This window comes from Numida meleagris, chromosome 2, assembly GCF_002078875.1.
Source record: "Numida meleagris isolate 19003 breed g44 Domestic line chromosome 2, NumMel1.0, whole genome shotgun sequence".
In the NCBI taxonomy this organism is placed as follows: Eukaryota; Metazoa; Chordata; class Aves; order Galliformes; family Numididae; genus Numida; species Numida meleagris.
In genome coordinates this window covers 4,461,820-4,482,077 of record NC_034410.1, presented here as the reverse complement: position 1 = coordinate 4,482,077, position 20,258 = coordinate 4,461,820, and the positions used below count along the sequence as shown (strand labels likewise).

The following is a 20,258-nucleotide window of genomic DNA, read 5'->3' as shown; positions in this document are numbered from 1 at the left end:
AATTTGTCTATTAAAAAAAAGAGTATGAACAGTCTGGCCCACAAGTTTCTGGAGCTGCCATACCCTCGATATCTGGGAGTCCTAAGGGTGCTGCTGCCCTTCACTTTGCTCTCCAAAGCCCCAAGGGCTGCAAAGGTCACCCTGGCTTCCTCCCTAGCCGGCAGTTCCTCTGCATTTTCAGGCACCAGAAGTGATCGCAAAAGATCTCATGGCCAAATCCTTAGGAAATTCAATAAATTAGAAAATAATTTATGAAAAGATTGTGGTGGTTTTTGTTAATTAAGTAGAGCTAGCTCATGTTTCTCGAACAGGGGATGGTTCCGCTCGTTCTGCTCCCTACAGCGGTATCATGGATATCAGACATCTTCATGCTACAAAGGATGGTTCACTACCAGAGGATGCTGTAGGAACACCTCCCCCATCCCTCCCCTCCCACCCACCTTGTATTCAGCTCTTATAGCAATGTGAGGTGAAAACCAAACAGCCAGCACCTCCCAGACTCAGACAATGGGGTTGTCTTTAGGACGTGTGCTGCTGGAGACCTTATTGCCCTTCCAGGTCATTGATAAACCACAGTGCTATTCATGTACTACAGGTAGAAAATAAATAAATACAGATATATTATGCAAAAAATATGATTGTACACATAATACATCTGAGGTATTACCAATTTAAATAAGGTTTCATGCTAGTTCAAGCTTCAGTGGCTAGTTAAATTCTGGAATTTGCAATAAATAGATGAAGGATGATTATGTATATAGTGTACGGATCTCTTCTGTAAACCTTTTCCGATTTAAACGCAAGAGCGTGTTGGTCTGGCTCTTATGCAAATCACACATTTTCACAATAAATACAGCTTCAAAAGTTGTCTTAAAAAGTTCCCGCAACACCGAAACGTTTCTAGAAGGGGCTGTGTGTACGACTGGCAACATCCGCAAGGAGCATTTCTCAACAGGTCTTGGCATACAAAACACAAGGAAATCCATACTTGAAAGTCTTTGTCCCTCCCTCCCACCCCACTCCATCATGAAAGTTTAGAAATTTTTGCACAAACAGCAAGAGAACTGATTGTAGCTGCAGTATGTCAAAACGTCCACATTCTATAAAGACCAAAAATAGTTTGTCTGCTCAGAAAGTCTGATTATTTCTTTTTTTTTTTTATCCTTTTCACATAGCACAAGTGAAAGCTTGCCTGTCCAACCGTTCTTCGGCTTTGGTTTCAGCACCCCAATGCTGCCAGCCCTTTGCATCCCCAGCCACCCGGGTGCTTCACACCTTCACCGTTTCCATCAGCGATGACTTGATCGCGTCCTCCAAAAGCTGATTGTCTGTGAAAGGGGCTGGGGTTTCGGGGATGGATTCGGACAAACCAATGAGAGACTCCAAGAAACAGGAGCCCTGATCTCCTGCTTGTGGGAAACCGGGGAAATTAGGCAACTGAAACTGTAACGCTGAGAAGTTATCAAGGTTCTCATACTCCTTCAAGGAGTTGTAAAGGGGTCCCAAGTTATAGTCTGAGAAGGACTGGAAGAAATCCAAGGAGTCAGAGGAAAGGCTGAGGTCGGCATAGCTCTTGGAGCACGACTCAGCTGGGGCTGGAGCGCAGCACGACACCCCGTCACAGCGCGCGTGCATGGCCTCCTCCAGCAGCCCGCCACTGTCCTGGTTGGCATTCTCGTCCAGGCACTCAGAGAGGTGGGATGACGCCCCAAGGCCGGGCTTGGCATCACAGCCGTGGTCCTCAATGAAGAAGTCGGCAGGGTGGAAACAGCTCAGGTTGTCCTGGCAGCGATCTCCCTCCTCCTCGGCATCCGAATCGTTGAAGTGGAGGATGCGTGCCAAGCCATCGTCATCGACGTCTGACTGGGATTTGTCGGAGGGGAGGCTCTCATAGGGTTCCTCCAGGTCCTCGCTGGGGTGGGAGGAGATGGAGGAGTCCGTCATGTCGCTGCTGCAGCTGTTCTCCCCCAGGGCTTCCAACTCAGGGCTGAACTGGAAGGCGGGGACCAGTGGCGCTGCGCGTTCTTCCAAGGGCCCCTTTGCCGCTGCGCAGCCCAGCTGAGGCAACCGCTCCCGGAAGGGAGGTTCAGCCTCTGCCACCCCCTCGCTGCTCTGCTGCTGCTTCTCCAGCTCCAGCTTCATGATGGTGTGGATGAAGTGGGTCTGCACCCGGGCCTGGTTGAACTCGATCCTGCCCTCCGTGTTGCCGCAGCCGTCCTTGGTGCAGCCGCAGGGGAAGGAGGTGTGGTCCATCTGGAGGGGAAGAACACGGGGGTGAGGACTCTCGTCCAAAGCCCAAGACACCTTGACTCCCCCCCAAACTCTCATACATCACCTTTGCAGCATGGGTGAGGGATTTAAAAGCAAGCCAAAAAATACAAAAAAGTAAAAAAAAAACCCAAACCACCTGCTCTTTGGAAGAGTTGTCTTAAAAAACATGAATGTCAGTGCAACTGAAAAAAGTTAAAAGGTTTAAAAAGAAAAAAAAGCAAAATGTAATGCTCCAAAAGGAGACATAAATGGGAAAATATGCAATTAGGTATACTGCATCATGATATTTAATATCTGATGTACATCATGAGCTTCTGCCTCTCTGTGGGATGAAGGACAAACTGCTCCACTGGCACGTGCGGCACTTTTATGTCCCAGCTGTGAGCAGCCACTAGAGGGGGGCTGTGACATGCACATGGAGCATGAGTCCTCCTGTGATTCTATGACTCTACGGTTCTTTGCACATCTGTCAGCCTGAGCACATCCATCTGCCTGTGCCCACCCACCTCTGCGCACACACACCCTACACCACCCAGCCTGCAACCACAGCACAGGGCAAGTGAGCAGCACCCACAATAGGGAATACTCCTCCCCCCAAACACAGCAGGGCAGACACCACTGAAAATATAAAAAAAATAAAATTAAGGCAACTTAAGTGCAGCTACAGGGGTTACCCTGTAATCTGCAGGTGGGTCTGTGGAGCCAGGTGTGGGCTGACACTGATGCTCCCACGTGTGCTGGGACTTGGGATATGCACGGAGGAGGAGAATAAAATTAAAACCAAGGGAGGAGGGGAAATCAGAGCCTCGTGGGAGGAGCAAAGAGCTTCTCTTTGCCAAGACATCCCCCACAGTCTGTCTCCCTCTGCCATTCACCATGTAGGTGCGCTTGCACATCCCCATGGGATGAGCGATTTGGGAGGTGGATGCTTCCCAGCTGCATCTCCTAGAGCTTTTCCCACTTCACCTTGAGGAGATGCACGAGATAGGGCAGTACCTGGCACTTAATGCCTGCCAAGCTGCAGCTGCAGGTCTCGGGATCGCAGACCTCCTGACAGTCGCAGCCGCAGTCCTCCCGGGACAGGCGGATGCTGTGCAGCTCCCGCTTCTCCTCCTTGTCGATCTTCTTCACCCCAACGGCTTTGAGCAGCGCGCGCCTCTTCTTGGCCGGGTAGGGCTGGAGGAAGAAGCCGTCCTCCAGGTCCACGTTGCTGACGTCGATGTCGTCGTCAGAGATGTCCTCAATGGTGAGCTGGTTGGCTTCCTCCGACTCCTTCGTGCCGTTCATGGTGAGCTGAGGGCAAAACACGGGCAAAGTGTTACGGAGCTGTCAGGGACACCAAGCCAGTGATCAACAACACCTCAGGCCAGGAGAAATCATAGAATCATAAAGATTGGAAAAGACCACTAAGGTCACCTAATCCAACCCCAACTCATCCCCACCATTCCCGGTAACCACGTCCCTCAGTGCCACCTTTCCGTGTTTCCTGAACACCTCCAGGGACAGTGACTCCAGCACCTCCCTGGGCAGCCTGTGCCAATAAACGAATCATAGAATCACAGAATGATCCAAGTTGGAAGGGACCCATAAGGATCATCAAGTCCAACTCCTGGCCCCACAGAGGACCACCCAAACATCAGACCATATGTCTGAGAGCACTGTCCAGACACTTCTTGACTTGCCCCCACGGTGGCCACCTCCATGATCAGTATCTGTCTCAGAGCCTCCAGAAAGAAACCTGGGAGCCCAGAGGTGCACAGTGTCTCACTCAGGTCCCACCTGAACACCTGGTGAACACCTGCTAGGAGAGCAGAGCAGCACTTCTGTTAAGAGCAGGAACTGAGCTGTGTTTCTCAGAGACCCACAGAAAGTTCAGGATCAATGCCCCAAGGACTCAGAAAGACCAACACGAAGAAAAGACCTTCATGAAAAAGAAACACCTCCACTCCAGCCACTCACTTTCCATTTCAAGGCTTCCAACTTCTCCTCTTTCAATTTCTCTTCCAGTTTCTCCCGACGAACGTTTTCCTGCTCCTTGGAGAACTCTGCTAACGTGAACTGCCGGGAGGAGCTGTGCTTGCTCACCATCCCCAGCGTGCAGCCCCCGCGGCTCGGCACGCTCGTGAAGCCCTGGCAGCGCGGGAAGTAGAACACAGTGACCCGGTCAAACTCCACGTTGTTCTTCTTTAGCCGTTTGGATTTCTTCAGGATGGACGTGGCTAAAAATGGGGGAGAAAAGGGTATACAGTCAGCGATGTCATCTTGCAGATGGAGGTAAAGTACTTTGCTAAATACTATGAACAGGACTCGCAATGGGGACATGGTAGGATAAGGTCACAGCATCTTCTGCTTTAGGATCTAAAGGTGGCAAGTGGATACAGGGGAAACTAAGCCAAGTCCTGATGCATCGGAGTCACCTCTCAGATTCACCCTAAGAAATGGCCACTGCTTCTCCTCCCCACCACGACTTCTGCCAGGAAATACATTTGCTTATTCTTCACATGCAGCAGAGCAGAACGAACAAGCAGCCAACCACCCTGCACGACTGTCCTGCTCCCAACCCCAACACCCTGCCTGCCAGCCCATGGCCCCATGGTCCTGCAACACTGGGACACTGATGCTTCAGCTCCAGCTTTTGGGGCAGAGCAGAAAATAGCCCGAATGGCTGCTCCTCACAGTACTTCCTTTTGCCATCCACTGGGAGGAATCATGAATCTATAGCTTATTCTTGTAAGACTCATTTGAGAGCAGCTGCAAAGATGTTAATCTTGATGCAGGTGACTCCAGGGTAAACATGGCAATGCATGACTCTGGTTTATCTTACACTGCTGAAACACACTGCACAGCACTTAGAGCAGAGCTGCTCCAGAGACACCTGGTTGCGTGCAGATGGAGCAAGTGGGGGTGGAATAATCGGTCAGAGCAATTTCACATAATCAGAGAACTGTCTGAGTTGGAGGGGACCTTTAAAGGCCTTCTGGTCCAACCCCCCTGCAATGAACAGGGACACCTACAGCTCCATCAGATGTTCAGGGCCTCAACCAGCCTGACCCTGAGTGTCTCCAGGGATGGGGCATCCACCACCACTCTGAGCAACCTGTGCCAGTGCCTCACCACCCTTACTGTAAAAAACTTTCCTTATATCCCGTCTAAATCTCCCCTCTTTTGGTTTGAAACCATTCCCCCTTGTCCTATCACAACAGATCCTGTCAAGGAGTCTGTCCCCTTCTTTCTTACAGCAGCAGCAGAAGTTGCGTGCTGCTTGCATGCCAGGAAGGAGAAGCAGCAATGCACAGATTCAGTGTTTGGGTTTTTCGGTGTCACTCTCTGCTAATGAAGTAGTGGGAATACGGGAACAAGCAGCCAGGAAGGGCTGGGTGAGTCCCCAGCACGAGACTGAGCTGTGCTGCTTGGACAGCAGAGCTGAGAAAGTGCAAACTGAACAGCAAGCTGCAGCTCAGTTTCACAGGTCTTGCTTGCCAAAATACTGCATTTCAGTTTCAGATGAAAAAAAAAAAAAAAAAAAGGAAGAAAAAAAAAAGCATTCACCCAGCTGCGTCAGCAGCTTCTGCTCACTCGCTGAGGGTTTCAAACCAGGCTGCGCCGTCACTTTGATGCTATCTTTGCATTGTGCGTTGCTTTTTCATAATAACCTTGATTCAATCTTCTAAACCATCAGCTCTTTATCGAGAGGCAAGTTAACCACTGCCAGCATCTATCGACCGAGCTGCTGCACTCTGGCATTTGCTTCTCCCTCCTTTCCCCCCCCAAATTGTTTTTCCATTCCTGACCCTTTTTCAATGGAGCCAGAGAATACAAAAAGTTCATTGTTTTGTCACCAAACCTGGGAAGACAAGCAAGAATGAGGCTCTTTATTATTACAAGACTTCTAAAGCCTCTTCAGACCACTGCGTGTTTGTGTATGTCTGCTAAGTGGAGCTTAACTGCTACATACAGTGGGTGTTCAGTGTAATTTACTGGGTTGGACCATTTCTCCTCCATGAAGATGGTCTCCTATTGTCTTTCTTTTCCCTTTGCACAGCAGATAAGGGATTTTATGACCTTGTCTTCTGCGTGTTTTCCTAAAAGCCCTCAAAACCGATAATGCTGGGAAAACAAAATAGCATTTATCTGTACTGACAGCGGAGGCAATGTCAAACGTGTCGTGTTCTTTGGCAAAGTCCCCACCTTACATAGGAAACGGGTTCTGAAATGGTAATTAGGCTGCTGGTTAATCATTTTTCAAAACCAGCTTTATCTGTTCCATAGTTGCCTACGGAATAGCAGAGAGCGTGCTGAGGGACGGAGGATGCTCTGATAGCAATGTCCTTTGGACACCTCTGCACAAATACGTCCCACGGGCCCAGAAATTTGGACTTGGGCAAAAAAAAGTTGCAAACGAATGGCAAAACGGTGGCAGGACGGGCTGAGGAAGACTCTCGTCAAGATGCAGAGGGGCTCTAAGGACAGGGCAAACAGGGGTAGGCGAAAGGGGACTCACGGGTAAAGCCAGGTGTGACAGCCGAGCTGGGCTTGCTGTCTCCACGGGAGCTGTCCTCGTCCGAGTCCCAGCCCGAGGACGCCGAGGAGGACAGAGGGGAGCAGGAGGAGGAGGAGCAGTAGGTGCTGTCATCCCCCAGCTCTTCATACTTCCTTTTCAACACCCCGCTCATGGTGACGCCGTATTGCTCATATACCTGCAAAAGAAGGGAGAAAAGCGTCATCAGCGAGGGAAATCGTCCCACTTACAAACAGTCTGCACGAGCTCAGCCTGGCCACGCAGGTGTGATTCCCCAAAGGTGCACCCCACAACCACACCTCACCACCAGCCCTGCACGCAGCTGCAATCCCTCTCCTCTCTTCAGGCACCGCAGAAACACGACTGTCCAGGAACCCATTCAATCAACGCAAACGTTATCCAACAATAATTACTACATTTTGCTTACTAATTCTTTTATGTTAACTCCTTCCCCCAGCCGCTTTCTGTGCCGTTACAGCTTGAGCGTCTTGCTAATTACAAAAATAAGCCGGTTTGCAGAGAACAATCTGTTGGCATGATTTACTTGCTACAGCCCCCTGGGGAAACAGACTTATTAAATGAAGCACTGAAATACAAATATATCAACTGTGAAGAACAGCCCTTCTCCTCACGGTGCCTTTCATAGTCAGTCCCCCATTCAATAAGCTATTCTTGTTTAGGCTGGGCTATGTATCAAGCATAGTAGCAATTAAAAACAACGTAGCTAATTAAAAACAAAGGAGCTCTGTGCTTGCCTAGATTCCTAAATTTCCTTCACGCTCTTCTACTGCCCATCTCCAGCATTCACAGCCCAGCGTCCCTGGAGCAGCGTGGTGGAAGAGCACACCCAGTGCTAATGGACGTTGTGCCCTCATGCCCTCTTGTGAAACTCTCCCACCAGCACAACCTACTCCTTCTAACTGTAACCATATCACTTTCTCACCCTCTTTTGCATGTCTGAAGTGAATTTAAATCTCTCAAACCGACGTCCTCCTGACAGCCCTGAGCAGACTGCACAGAAACCGCACAGACTTCAGAACCTCAAGACGACGGGATGCTCACTATCACAATAGCACCTGCGACGGTGGGTGCCTGCAAAGCCCCACTGCTCATCAATCACATTCACCGACAGCTTCCAGGAGCCAGCAGTCCCTTGAAAGGTTAAGGACGGATGGATGGAGCGGTTCCGGGCTTGGAAGAAGTTAATCATTGCATGGGGCTGCATGTGCCAGAGGTTGGGTTGTCAGGCCTTGACCCAAAGCTGATGTGGAGAAGGTGGCTGTGGCAGCACGACCCATCCAGCAGCGGCGCTGAGCCCTCTCCTGTCTTTTCTCTTGCAAAGTGTTAGCAGCCACCATGCCACAAACTCTCTAATCTCCCGTATTTCAATTTTTTTTCCGCCGCCCGTCACTTCTAAGCACCCAGGAATGAAGGAAAACTCCGAAATGAAGTCCAAAATGAAGCACCTCCTCGTTCGCATGGAGTGGCCAAAAACTCCGCAAAAACAAACACAGGTGGCTTTGGGACGCACCCGCTCGCTGCTGCAAGGCCGGGTCCTCCATCCCTACTGAAGGATGTCGCCTTCCAGCCAACAGGAGGAGAACGCAGCTCTCCAGCACACCCATAGGATGGGAGCCGAGCGGGCACTGATGTCATTTTGGCTTTGTCTCACCCTGCAGAGACACCAGCGGGCATCAGAGAGAAGCCCTCGGGTAGTGACACGGCGTTTCGGCCAAGCTCACCCCCATCCCTGCATCAGTTTGCCACCTCCTCCCACGTGCCATCCATCCAGCCCTCCAAGCACAAGCGGCCGCCTCTCCGTTTTCCGGACGGTGCCATTTTTTTCCATTTATTTTGACAAAATACATCTACATCCATCTGTCCCCATCAACGCCATCCAGATGGGGTTCAGCCAACAGGGCAAAGTCGATGCCCTCCACTGAGCACAACCAGTGCCCTCCCCCCGGGCACCACCAGTGCCCTCCCCTCCTCGCCCCAGCGCTGGGCAGCAGAACTCAAGCCACGAGAGCAACGCTGCTGAAACCACGGCTGGGATCGCTGAGCTGCGGTGATGCCGCAAGCCTGAGACTCCCATCCTCGTCTGTGCCTGCCATAGAAGTCACAAAAATGTGCACAGCAGCGTGAAAAATAGAAAATATCAGCGCTCGGCAGTGGAAATCTCAGCGAGCAGCTCGGAGCGCAGGAGGATTTTACCACCTTTACTCCCTCTCTCTTTTTTTTTTTTTTTTGCATAACCTGAAATAAAATAATCCTATCTTCCTTTTAGTTGCCAAAAAAGACATTCTGTTCTTGGCTAAGACTTCTTACTCATCTATTTTACTGAAAACAGCTTTTGGAACAAGTACATAATGCAATGGATCAAACCCGCAGGAATTCCTCTCTGGCACCAGAACTCCCACTATCCTGGGAATACTTTCTAACAAATATTTAGCCCAGATGTGCATTCCTTTCTTTTTCTCTCTCTCTCTCCCTCCTTTTCTTTTTCTTGTTTTTTTTCCAAGCATTTTTCTTTTTTTTGGAGGGGGGGGGGGGGCTTAGTGGGGGGGGAAGGGAAGCGAATCCGCTAAGTCTCATTTCTGGCGCTCGGCGAGTTGCAGAGCAAAGCCCTAATACGCAGGAATGCAAAGAATTAATGTTTTAACTATCCTCCACTTGGACAACGTATCAACAGTAAATAGTTCGAGTCATTTGGATTTCAGAAGGCATTCGTGCAGCCCGGAGAGGAGGAGGGCACCCAAAATCCTACCGGGCCTGGCTGTGAGGGGCTGCAAAGAGGCACCGGGAGGAAGTTTTGGGGTTTTGCAAGGAGCAAAGCATGCGGCACGCAAAGGGAATCTCTCCTGGGAGCAGCTCCTGGGGGACTGCAGGAGAACAGTTTGCAATTTGATTTTCCACCTGGGGAAGATCCCAAAAGGGTGGAAGGATCCCAAATTGTGCGAACTGAAAGCAAAGTTTCCTCTGCAAAGCAACTCGGGTTCAAAGAAATAAAGAAAGCAAGCGGCGCGATGCATGGATTTTCCAGCAGCTTTCCTGCCTTAGGAGCACTGGCACCCTGCAACCCCGCAGGGCACGGGGCTGAGCCTTCAGCAGGGTCAGATATTGCTTTTAAACCCAACACTACAGCTCTGCACACTGAACCCAGGTGTTATTCGCACCGCATGACCTCAACATCACCAAAAAAAGACCCAGTGCGGAGCCATCAGCCCTCAATCACCACTGTCCACTTAACCATTTTAACTCCTGCCATATTTACTGCTGTGCAGCATCGCTTCCCCATAGCGGGGAGCCTGCTGGGTTCGGCCCAGCTGATTTTCACCCTCTCCCACGGTTGGGTTTAAGGTTTCACAGCCTTCCCCTGGTTATAAATAGCCCCTAGGCACTCGCCATGCCCCGAGCGGTCCTCCTGCCAGAGCCTTCCATGGGAAGCAGGGCACACGTGAGCCAATATTTGGGAAATCCCTTCAAGAAACGGCTTTGCAGGTTTGCCGTCAAGCCCTTCTGCCTCGCTGACAGCTCGAAAGGTAAATAAGAAACATTAGGAAACGCATTAAAAGGTTATCTGACAGAGCCGGAGCGCAGGGTGCTTCGGATGTACTCTGCACCGCAATAAATATGAAAAGAGCGACGCGTGCTTTTGTCTAGGAAAATCCTCGATTTGATTACGCCCCATGAATAATTCACGGCAGGTTTCCGTGTGTGCCCTCCCGCAGGTACACGCTGTGCTGTGCGCTGCCCCCCGGCTCCGCGCCTTTCCTGCGCTGAATTATTAAAGGGAGGAATGCGAAGCTCCGGGTGTCCTCCGTGAGAAAGAATGAAAGGGGAAAAGGCAAAAATGATAATAATAAAAAAAAAGAGCGATAATTAAAACGCGGAGCTCCGTGAAAAAGAACAAAAGGGAGAAAGAAAAAGAAAAGATAATAATAATAAAAAAAGAGCAACGATGAGAACGCGAAGCTCCGTGAAAAAAGAACAAAAGGGGAAAAGGAAAAAAAAAGATAATAATAAAAAAAGTGCAATGATTAAAACGTGAAGCTCCGTGCAAAAGAATAAAAGGGGGGGGGGAAAAAAAGAAAAAAATAATTAAAAAATAATAATTACAATAATAGTAAGAAGAAATAATAATTGGCTCTGGGACAGGGCTGTCCCCGTGCGTCAGCCTCATCCCATGGTGACACTCCGGAGGGGATGAGCGCTCGGGGAAAACTGGGGCACGTTTGTGTGCGGAGGGGTTCCCTTTGGTTCCTCTGGTCCCTTTGGTTCCCTTCTCCCTTTCCCCAGGAGCGGTGCCAGAGCCGCCGCTGTGCGCTGAGCGCTGCGGGCGCTCCGTCCGTCGGTGCGTCCGTCGGAGCGCCGGTAGGTGTTGCTGTAGCGACGGGAATCCAGCCCCGGCCGGGAGCTCCGGGGCAGAGCGAGCCGGCCAGCCTCCCCCCCCACCCCCGACACACACACCTCCTCCTGTTCTCCCCCCGCTTTTCTTTCAACATCGCAAAACTGCAGCCGCAGCCTCAGCGACGGGCGGCGGGGTGCGAATCAAGAGGTGTCCGGGGCAGCTCTGCACGCACAGCGCTTGGAAACCGGGGGGGACTCGCGGCGGAGACCCCCCCCCCTTCCCCCTCCCCGTCCCGGCCGAGCTCCGAGCGGTGCGTTCCACCTCCCCGGGTCCCGCCGCCCCCGGGCGCCGCGGGCACAGCAGCCCCGGCCCAGACGGCGCCTCCGCGGCGCGCCCGCCCGGCTCCGTCCGCCGGGACCCGGGGAGCCCCGACCCCCGCGGCCGGGAGCGCCGAGCCGCAGCCCCCGCACCCGACGGCGGACGGCGATCCGCACTCCCGACGGACGGACGCGAGCCGTACACCCCGACGGTGGAGCGGCCCCGAGCCGGACCGTTGGCGATGCGAACCTTCCCCCGCTCCCCGCTCCCCGCTCCGGGCCCTACCTGCGGCGGCGGCGGCGGTGGCTGCGGCTCTCGGCGCGGCGGCTCCGGCTGCAGTGGCGGCGGCGCCTCCCGCTCTGCCGCTGCCGGGGCTGCGCCGCGCCGCGCCGCGCTGCCCTTTTTCGTCAGTGGAAAACTCCGGGCTCTGACGCAGGCGGTGACAGGAGCGGGGCCGGCGCGCTCCCGGGCCCGCCCGGCTTCCTGCCCCCCCGGGCGGGGCGCTGACTCAGGGCCGCCGCCGCCGCCTCCCCGCCCCGCCCGCCGGGGGCGCTGCCCGAGAGGGGCCCGAGGGGCGGCGGGGCGGTGTGAGGACGGGCGCCGAGGGAGTGGGGGGTTCCCGCCAAGGCCTGGAGCCCCCAGAACACGACTTCCCGGCGGGGCTGGGAGCCACAACCACGCTAGGACCCTGAAAGGGGTTTGGGTGCCTCAGGATGTTCAGTTCCCTCAAACGTTTGTGGGGGATGCAGCCACACCAGGTCCCCAGAAGGGATTTGGATGCCTCCAAGTGTTCGGATCCCTGAAAAATTTGGGGGGACACAGCCCACGTCAGGACCCCAAAAAGGATTTGGTTGCCTCAAGGTGTTCGGATCCTGCAGAAGTTTTGGGACACAACCATGCTGGGATCCCAGAAGGCGTTTGGATGCCTCAGGTTATTCAAATCCCACATGGAATTTGGGAACCTGCAAATTCCACACTGTGGCCCTGAAAGGGATTTTCATGCCTCAGAGAGTTCAGATCCCACGAAAGGCTGGGGACAAACAACCACACCAGGACCCCAAAAGAGGTCTGAATGCTTCAGAATGTTCAGATCCCACATGGAATTTTGGAACCCACAATTGCACTGTGACCATGAAAGGGATTTGCATGCCTCAGGGAGTTCAGATCCCATTAAAGTTTGGGGGCACACAACCATGCTGGCACCCCAGAAGCAGTTTGGGTGCCTCAGGCTATTCGGATCCCACATGGAATTTCAGAACCCACAGTTGCACTGTGACCCTAAAGGGGGTTTGGATGCCACAGAGTGTTTGGATCCCTCAAAAGTTTGGGGAGACACACAACCATGCCGGGACCCCGTAAGGAATTTGGATCATGAAGTCCAACCATTTACCCATCCCCCCATGCCCACTTACACACATCAGTCAGAGACACATCTCCAAGGCGCTTCACACCTCTGGGGACAGTGACTCCACCTCCCCCAGCACAGGGGAGTAGTGCCAATGCGTTAACCCTCGTTCAGAGAAGATGGGGATTTGGATGACTCAGTGGATTCAGGTCCCACATGGGGTCTGGGGAACCAAAGCCACTGCTTGGATCTCAAAATGGATTTGGGTCTGCCGTGGGATTTGGGTCCCTCAAGGGATTTGGGGCCTACTGTAGATCAGCCAAGCCCAGAAGAGAGTTTGAGCTTCATGAGGGGTTTGGACCCCACAGACCTGACCCCTGAAAAGGCTTTGGGTCATGCAAAAGGGTTGGGTATCCGGAAGGTTTATGAGACTCACGAGGAAGGATTGACCCTGAAAGGGAGTTGAGCTCTGCAAGGAGTCTGAGTATCTTTTTGGGATCCATGGACGCAGCTTGGACCCCAGACTGAACTAGGACCCCAGTGAGGTTTGGGTACCTCAGGGGGTTGGGACCCACAGGGTTAGCCTGTGGCCAGCCAGACCCAGAAGAAGATTTGAGTCTCATGAGGAGTTTGGGTCCCACAAGGGACTTTGGACCCACAAGCAGACTGGGGTCCTGAGATTTGGGCCAGTGGGTTTGGGCCTCACAGGGTGTTTTGGGATCCATGAGCAAGGGCTAACCCCTGAAAGGGACTTGGGCCCACAAGATTGGGGATCACAAGCAGGCTGGGCTGCAAAAGGTATTTTGTCCCACAACCACTCTGCACCCCACAACCACTTTAGGCCCCACAAGCAAATATTGGCCTCTTAAAGGTGGTTGGGCCCTCCAAATACACTTGAGACGCAGCAGGAAGGCTTGACCCTACTAAGGATTTTGGAACCAAAGGGATTTGTCCCAAATGATATTTGGGCCCTACAGACAAAGGCTCATTTCCCAAGGGAATTTGAGCCTCCAAAAAGGATGTAGGCCCCATGGGCATGAGTTGGCCACCAAAACTGGATCAGATCCCTTTCAGCAGTGAGTGAGGTGTGGATTTACGTGGAACTGGACCAACTCAGCAGCATAGTCATAGTCCCAGGGCTATGAAGCTGACTTCTCTTGGGGATAAATAGCCCTCAAATAATACAAGATGGATTCCCATGTAGGATGAATGACGTATTTTACTTTGACTCAACGTGTGTTTTGTTGATGTTGCATTTCCAAGACTCCATTCACCAACAAATGAAGCTGAAACGTGGCATAAGTGTTCCATGTGGCGTTTGGTACTCCAGCCACAAGGGTCCCTGGATAGGACCAAGGACTAAGGGGATGGGATAACCTGTCTTCTCCAGCCTAAAGCAGGCTTTACTGCGGTGTCCTCAGCTGTGGTGTTGTAGATGCAAACCTCCTGGGATGCCTTTCACAATGTCACCAGTGAAAGGTTTTGAACTCTAGGGTAAAATATTAGAAAAAAATACAAAACATCTGATGATGAACTGTTCCTCTCTAGCACCAAAACCACAGCTGGTTCAGCTGATGCCACCATGTGAGGTTGTACCACCAGGAATTTTTCTGCTGGTCTCACCCCGGCACCTTTCTGTGATTCCTATGGGGAGCAACAGGGGATGGAGGGAGAATAACTCCAACCCCATTTTTCTGCTGGGGAAAACACCTGGTGGAACTCCATGCCATTGTGGTTGTCCAGTATTTCCCATCTTTGCCCTAGCACCCAGCTCATAGATTCACAGTATCACAGAAATACAGAATCATAGAATGCTTTGGGCTTGAAGGGAACTTAAAGCCCATCCAGTTCCTTCCCCTGCTGTGGGTAGGTAACACCTCCCACCAGGTCAAGTTGATCGGAGCCCCATCCAGCCTGGCCTTGAGCACCTCCAGGGATGGGGCACCCACAGCTCTCTGGGCAGCAGTGCCAGTGCATCACCCTCTGAGTAAAGAATTTCTTCCTCACATCAGATCTAAACCCACTCTCTTTAAGTTTAAAGCCATTACCCCTTGCCCTATTGCTATCAGGCTGTCTAAAAAGTTGATCTCCATCTTTTTTAGAAGCACTGGTGGATGAGTCCTGTCTTCAGGGCAGAAGGCCCTTCCTGAATGTGGCAGTGTACAGCACTCGGTCTCCAAAGGAGTGGTTTTCCTGAGGTTTCGTTGACCATGTTTGGACATGGCCGTGATTAATATTTCCTGACAGGAAGACGTCATGTGTGCAGGCTTTCCTTTTCGGGGTTTGGGTTGTGGGTGAACAAGTTCAGGTTGTACGCTGGCTCCTCGCTTCCTCCAGCTCTCGGACTACACCCGGCGACTCCATGTCGGTCGGAGTCCTGGCGCCGGTGGGGTGTCACCGTTCTGTCCCCGAGGACACGGAGGGCTTTGTTATGGTGGGACTGGAGCGTAGCATCACTGCTCTGTACAGCGTGTCTATGAGATGAAGGGGAGGTCGTTTATCACTGTCCCTGAGCTGAGTTTGGCAAGAAAGCCAGGGTATGGGAGAAAGGGGATATCCTGGAAAAGTGACCTCTGGGTTACACTTCTGCCTCGCTTTTATTTGTTTCGAGGAAAGTAAAGCCACTGTGAGATAGAGCCTGGTGGAAGCTAACACGGGAGGATAAATAGCCCTCAAACAGTATAAGACATTTTCCTGTGTAGGTTGAATGGAATATTTCACTCTACGTGCACTTTGTTGATGTTGCATCTCCGAGACTCCGTTTTCTAACAAATGAGAGAGTGGAAAAAAACCCACCAACATACAACTATTTCTTTCTAACCCAAACCGGGTTGATCTGTTTTTACCATGGCTTTTCCACCTCAGGAGAAATTTCCTCCTGTCCCCCATGCCCAGGAAAGCCAGTGCTCCTTTGCCAAGGCTGCTGGCAGCATGGCCTGGAGCTGGGTTCCCTGGCTGGATGCCATGTGAGCATTGCTGTATTGGAGGAAATTCCCTGCTGAGCCTCCCGGCAGAGTGCAGTGGCTCAGACCAAGTGCGGGATGCAGTGGGAAGGACCAGAGGGAGATGCTGCAGATTGCATGGGGCAGCCAGATAAGGAGTGGTCAAGTCTGGTCCTCCTTGCTGCCCACTTAATGCATGCCCTGCAGCAGGAGAAGTGCTTTTCCTCAGGTACAAAGCCTCTAGGCACCTGGGGATGGATACATCAGGAGACATGTGGGGTAGCAGAGATGAATTTTAGTTCGGTTTTATGTATGCATTCTGAAAGCACCTAACAGTAGTATCTGGACTGTTGGGTGCTGCAGCAGCTCATGTGGAAGTGAAGATAGCAGGGTATGGGATAATATGGTATTTTTCCCCTGGAATCATTAAATCATAGAATCATATAATACTTAGGTTGGAAAAGACCTTAAAGATCATCTAGTTCCAACTCCCCTGCTGAGGCAGGTTGCCACCCACCAGATCAGGCTGCCCAGGACCCCTTCCAGCCTGGCCTTGAGCAACCCCAGGAATGGGGCATCCACATTCTCTGGGCAGCCTGCCAGTGCCTCACCACCCTCTAAGTAAAACATCTCCTCCTAATCAGTAAATAATTTCTTCCTAACATCTAACCTAAATCTCCCCTCTTTTAGTTTAAAGCCATTCCCTCTTGTCCTATCACTATTAGATCATGTAAAAGGTTGGTCTCTGTCCTGTTTGTACACTCCCTTCAAGTGGGAGACCTCACAATGAAGTCTCTCATAGCCTTCTCTTCTCCAGACTGAACAACCCCATCTCCTTCAGCCTTTCTCCATAGAAGAGGTTCTCCAGCCCTTTGATCATCTTTAAGATAGACATTAAATTGGCGAATGGAAGGCTTTGCTCTAAACACACTTAGAGCCATTTGCCTGCACTGGGAATGACAGGAAGGATGTGGCTGTGTTGGGGACAGCCATTGGAATGCAGTGGATGATGCCCTGCACTTCCCTCATTGATCTTACACCAACACAAGTCCATGAGAACCTTCTCTCCAATTCCCAAGCTGATGCTGGACGACTATCAAACCTATAGTGTGTAAGGCCCTAGATGCTGTGTTGTTACATACCCACTGGGCTGTTCTGTATGAATTTAGTGCTAAATCCTGTCTTTTCTGTACTCATTACCCTATACTGTCAGTCCATGATGCATATAAGGACGTTGTAGTACAGCGCTCTTCTAGATGTACAGGGACTTTGTAGTTAGGGGCAGTCATTGCCCAGAGGAGCTGTGGATGCCCCATCCCTGGAGGTGCTCAGGACCAGGCTGGATGGGGCCCTGTGCAGCCTGATCTCATTTGGGGCAGCCAGCCCACAGCAGAGAGGCTGGAACTGCATGATCTTTAAGGTCCCTTCCAACCAAACCATTCTGTGATTCTATGACAGCTGGAGAATACAATGTATGTCCTGAGGAGTGCTGATCTAATTGTTTGATTCCCAACAAATGTGCAAAAATCATCAACCCGAGCGAAAAGGTGTTAATGTAGAATGCAGACAAAGGGTGGGAATTGTGACAGTGCTGAGCAGCTTCAGCCACTGCTGGTGATGGTTAGCAGCACAAGCACGGTAGAATAGCAGTGTTAGGCAGACAGCTGTGTCCTCAATTAACCCAACCGATCGTTAACTTGGGTGTCAACAGAACCCCTCGTGCTGGGATTTGGAGGTGGGGGATGCCAAGTGTTGAGCTTTTCACTCCTTGATGTGCAGAGAGCCGGGTTAGCGCTGAGACGTCTGCAGTGATGGGACCGCTGCAGTCCTTTCGTGGGTATTGCCCTCCCAGCAATAATTAAATCTCCAGCTTTCAGGCGTAATTACCAATGACAGAGCTTCCGAAATCAGTTCTTAGGTATGCTCAACTGTTTGGTCTCCTGACAACATTTCCCAGAAAGATACAAATACAGGGACAAGGAGCAGCAATGTGAACTCCATCCTTCGCCATGTTCAGTGACAATAAACCTTCTCCAGACACCGGAGGGGCCCAAAATTGCAATCCTGGATTCCTAACGGGCCCTGAAGGAAACGGAATCTTACAGCACGGCTTCTTCAGCACTGAGCTGGTTGGGAAATGGTAATTTTTCAGTGCTAGGACCTGCCTCCTGCTCTGGGTTTGTAATTGGTGGTGTTGGCGGCGAGCCAGGCAGCTCTCACAGCTCTGTCCTGTGAGGACAAAACCCCCATTACTTTTTGCTCCCTAATTCTCCCAAGGTGTGCTGCTGTCTATCAATAGAGTCGCCATGAGGTAATAGAAATTACAAGCCTCCCCAGACTTATTTGTCTGAAAGCATTTCTTGTAAAAATAATTATGTGGGTCTCCGGAACCATGCTACGTGAGAATGGCAGAAGAGAAAGTTTGCAAATTAAAATGCGACAAAAGGCTCTTTATGATAAACTGCAAGGGAGACTGGGTGAGAGGCTTATTGCCCTTCCATTGGGCTGGCTGGAGAGAAAAAGCAAATGTTGGTGTCTGTTGGTTGCTTTGCTCCAGACCCCAGCATCCAGTTTTATATTTGTCGAGGCACAGCTTGGAGCTCATTCCCTGCCCTTACTGTGATCACAGAATCAGTTTTGAGTTGGAAGGGATCCCTAAAGGCCATCTAGTCCAACTTCCCTGCAATGAACAGGGACACCCACAGCTCCATCAGGTGCTCGGAGCCCTGTCCAGCCTGACCTTGAATGTCCCCAGAGACGGAGCACCCACCACATCTCCGGGCAACCTGTGCCAGTGCTTCACCAAATGATGACACCCTGTGAATTCTGCAAAGCCACTGTTCTCCCATCCCCGTCACATTTTGGCTCACGGAGACTTTGCACCTCCAGCCTCACTTGCTCTGCCTGGCTGCAGGCTGGGGATGGGACTTCACCCACAGAAACACCCTCCAGAGCACAAACGTGCAAAGTGATGTGGCAGACAAGCTGTGGAGGAAATACCTGAGCTGTCTGAAAATGTTACTGCCCCCCTGCCTCCAGCAAAGGACCAAGCATTTGGGCTCAGGCATCTCAGCACGATCCTATTGTGATGCAAAATTTGTGCTGGACTGGGAATGGGAACATCTGGGGCAGCATGGGGCAGGGACATTGCTTCCCCCATCAGCTGTTGTGATACTGGCACTGGACTGAAACAGCAGTAAAATACATACAACAATTATGTGTGTACAAACAGAAGTGCATGTGTCTCTATTTAACTCGAATGAATTCACAGCAAATCTCAACCAAAATCTCTGCTCTCATGTCTCTCTGAGAGCTGAAGTAGCATTTGGTGGCCGTGGAGACACTTTGCTGCATTCTTCTTGGCGTCTGAGCTCAGGATCATGGAATCATAGAATGCCCTGGGCTGGAAGGGACCCTGAAACCCACCCACTTCCAACCCCCATCTGCCATGGACTGTTGCCACTCACCAGATCAGGCTTCCCAGTGCCCCATCCAACGTGGCCTTGAGCACCTCTGGGGACGAGGCACCCACAGCTCTCTGGGCAGCTGTGCCTCTTGCTCAAACACTCTGTGACCCATCTGGGCTTTCCCTCTTTGCTCACAGCCTTCCCTGTGCCTCCAGCTGCCGCCCGCAGCCGCATTAGGTCTCCTGCGTCACCGGCAGCTGTGCCACAAAACGCTGTTGCGCTGCGTCCCGAAACCACGTTACCCCACACGCATTATCCAAGCAGATGTGTTGCAGCACTGGGCAGTTGCAAAAGAGAAATTTTGCTTTTCTGGGACGCTCGCCATCAGAAGAATATGTTTCTCCTAAAGTCTGCAGAACTAACAATCCTGCAGGACAAAACCTTCTGGCTCTGTTAGCTGTGCAAAGGTTATAGGGACATGGACAGCCCCACAAAGTGACCCCCCAGTGTAGCAGAGGGGCTTTGGTGAAGGTTGATTTTCCCACTCATCCGGTAGGAGAGGGGTAAAACCGAGGAGCTGCAGTGATGCTTCTGTCCCCTCACCTAAAGCTTTCCCTAAGGAATAAAAATGAAAATGGAAGATATGTTTATATGTACACGCACTTACAGATACACTTAATCACATAATGTATCCATGGTGGTAGCATCTCCGGGTGGGAGAAGCCTCTATGAGGCAGCATTATAATGAAACCCTTAGCAAGAGGCAGACAGGAGGATGAACGTGGTCCTGGTGTGACCAGAGTGCCCACCAGCTCATAGGAAATGAGTCCAACCTGAACACAACTGGGCTGCAATTCCGAGGGGATTCAGAAAGGTCAATAAACCCACATCCTTCTGGTTTGCATTCTGGGTTTTGGGCTCCTAGATATCGACATGCACAAACGTTCCTCCTCAACTGTGGCAGCTGCAAAAAATGAGTTCCCTCCTTGAAATGAAAGCCAAGATTTCCCTGTAATGATCTGACCCCTGGCGACAGACTTCTAAGAAAATTACCCCGAAATGTGGCAGTTTCTCTGCATTTGCCAAACACACGTGCATGTCCAGA

At 51.5% G+C, this 20,258-nt stretch overlaps 2 protein-coding genes across 5 annotated transcripts; one reads left to right on the top strand and one right to left on the bottom strand.

The window, feature by feature from the left end:
- Positions 1,087-11,868, bottom strand: CSRNP1 (cysteine and serine rich nuclear protein 1). Of its 4 annotated transcripts, none has more exons than XM_021387217.1 (5): positions 11,745-11,868; positions 6,773-6,968; positions 4,231-4,490; positions 3,268-3,564; positions 1,087-2,253 (listed from the first exon to the last, which is right to left on the bottom strand). In XM_021387217.1, exons 2-5 carry the CDS (start codon positions 6,942-6,944, stop codon positions 1,270-1,272), a joined length of 1,713 nt encoding a protein of 570 aa, XP_021242892.1. In that variant the 5' UTR covers positions 6,945-6,968; positions 11,745-11,868; the 3' UTR covers positions 1,087-1,269. The 4 variants fall into 4 exon arrangements, with proteins under 4 accessions (XP_021242892.1, XP_021242891.1, XP_021242889.1 ...); XM_021387216.1 differs by lacking the exon at positions 11,745-11,868 and adding an exon at positions 7,734-8,536; XM_021387214.1 differs by lacking the exon at positions 11,745-11,868 and adding an exon at positions 7,095-7,184.
- Positions 9,343-13,270, top strand: LOC110395024 (translation initiation factor IF-2-like). The gene is made up of 3 exons (XM_021389107.1): positions 9,343-10,332; positions 11,090-12,046; positions 13,173-13,270. Exons 1-3 carry the CDS (start codon positions 10,197-10,199, stop codon positions 13,268-13,270), a joined length of 1,191 nt encoding a protein of 396 aa, XP_021244782.1. The 5' UTR covers positions 9,343-10,196.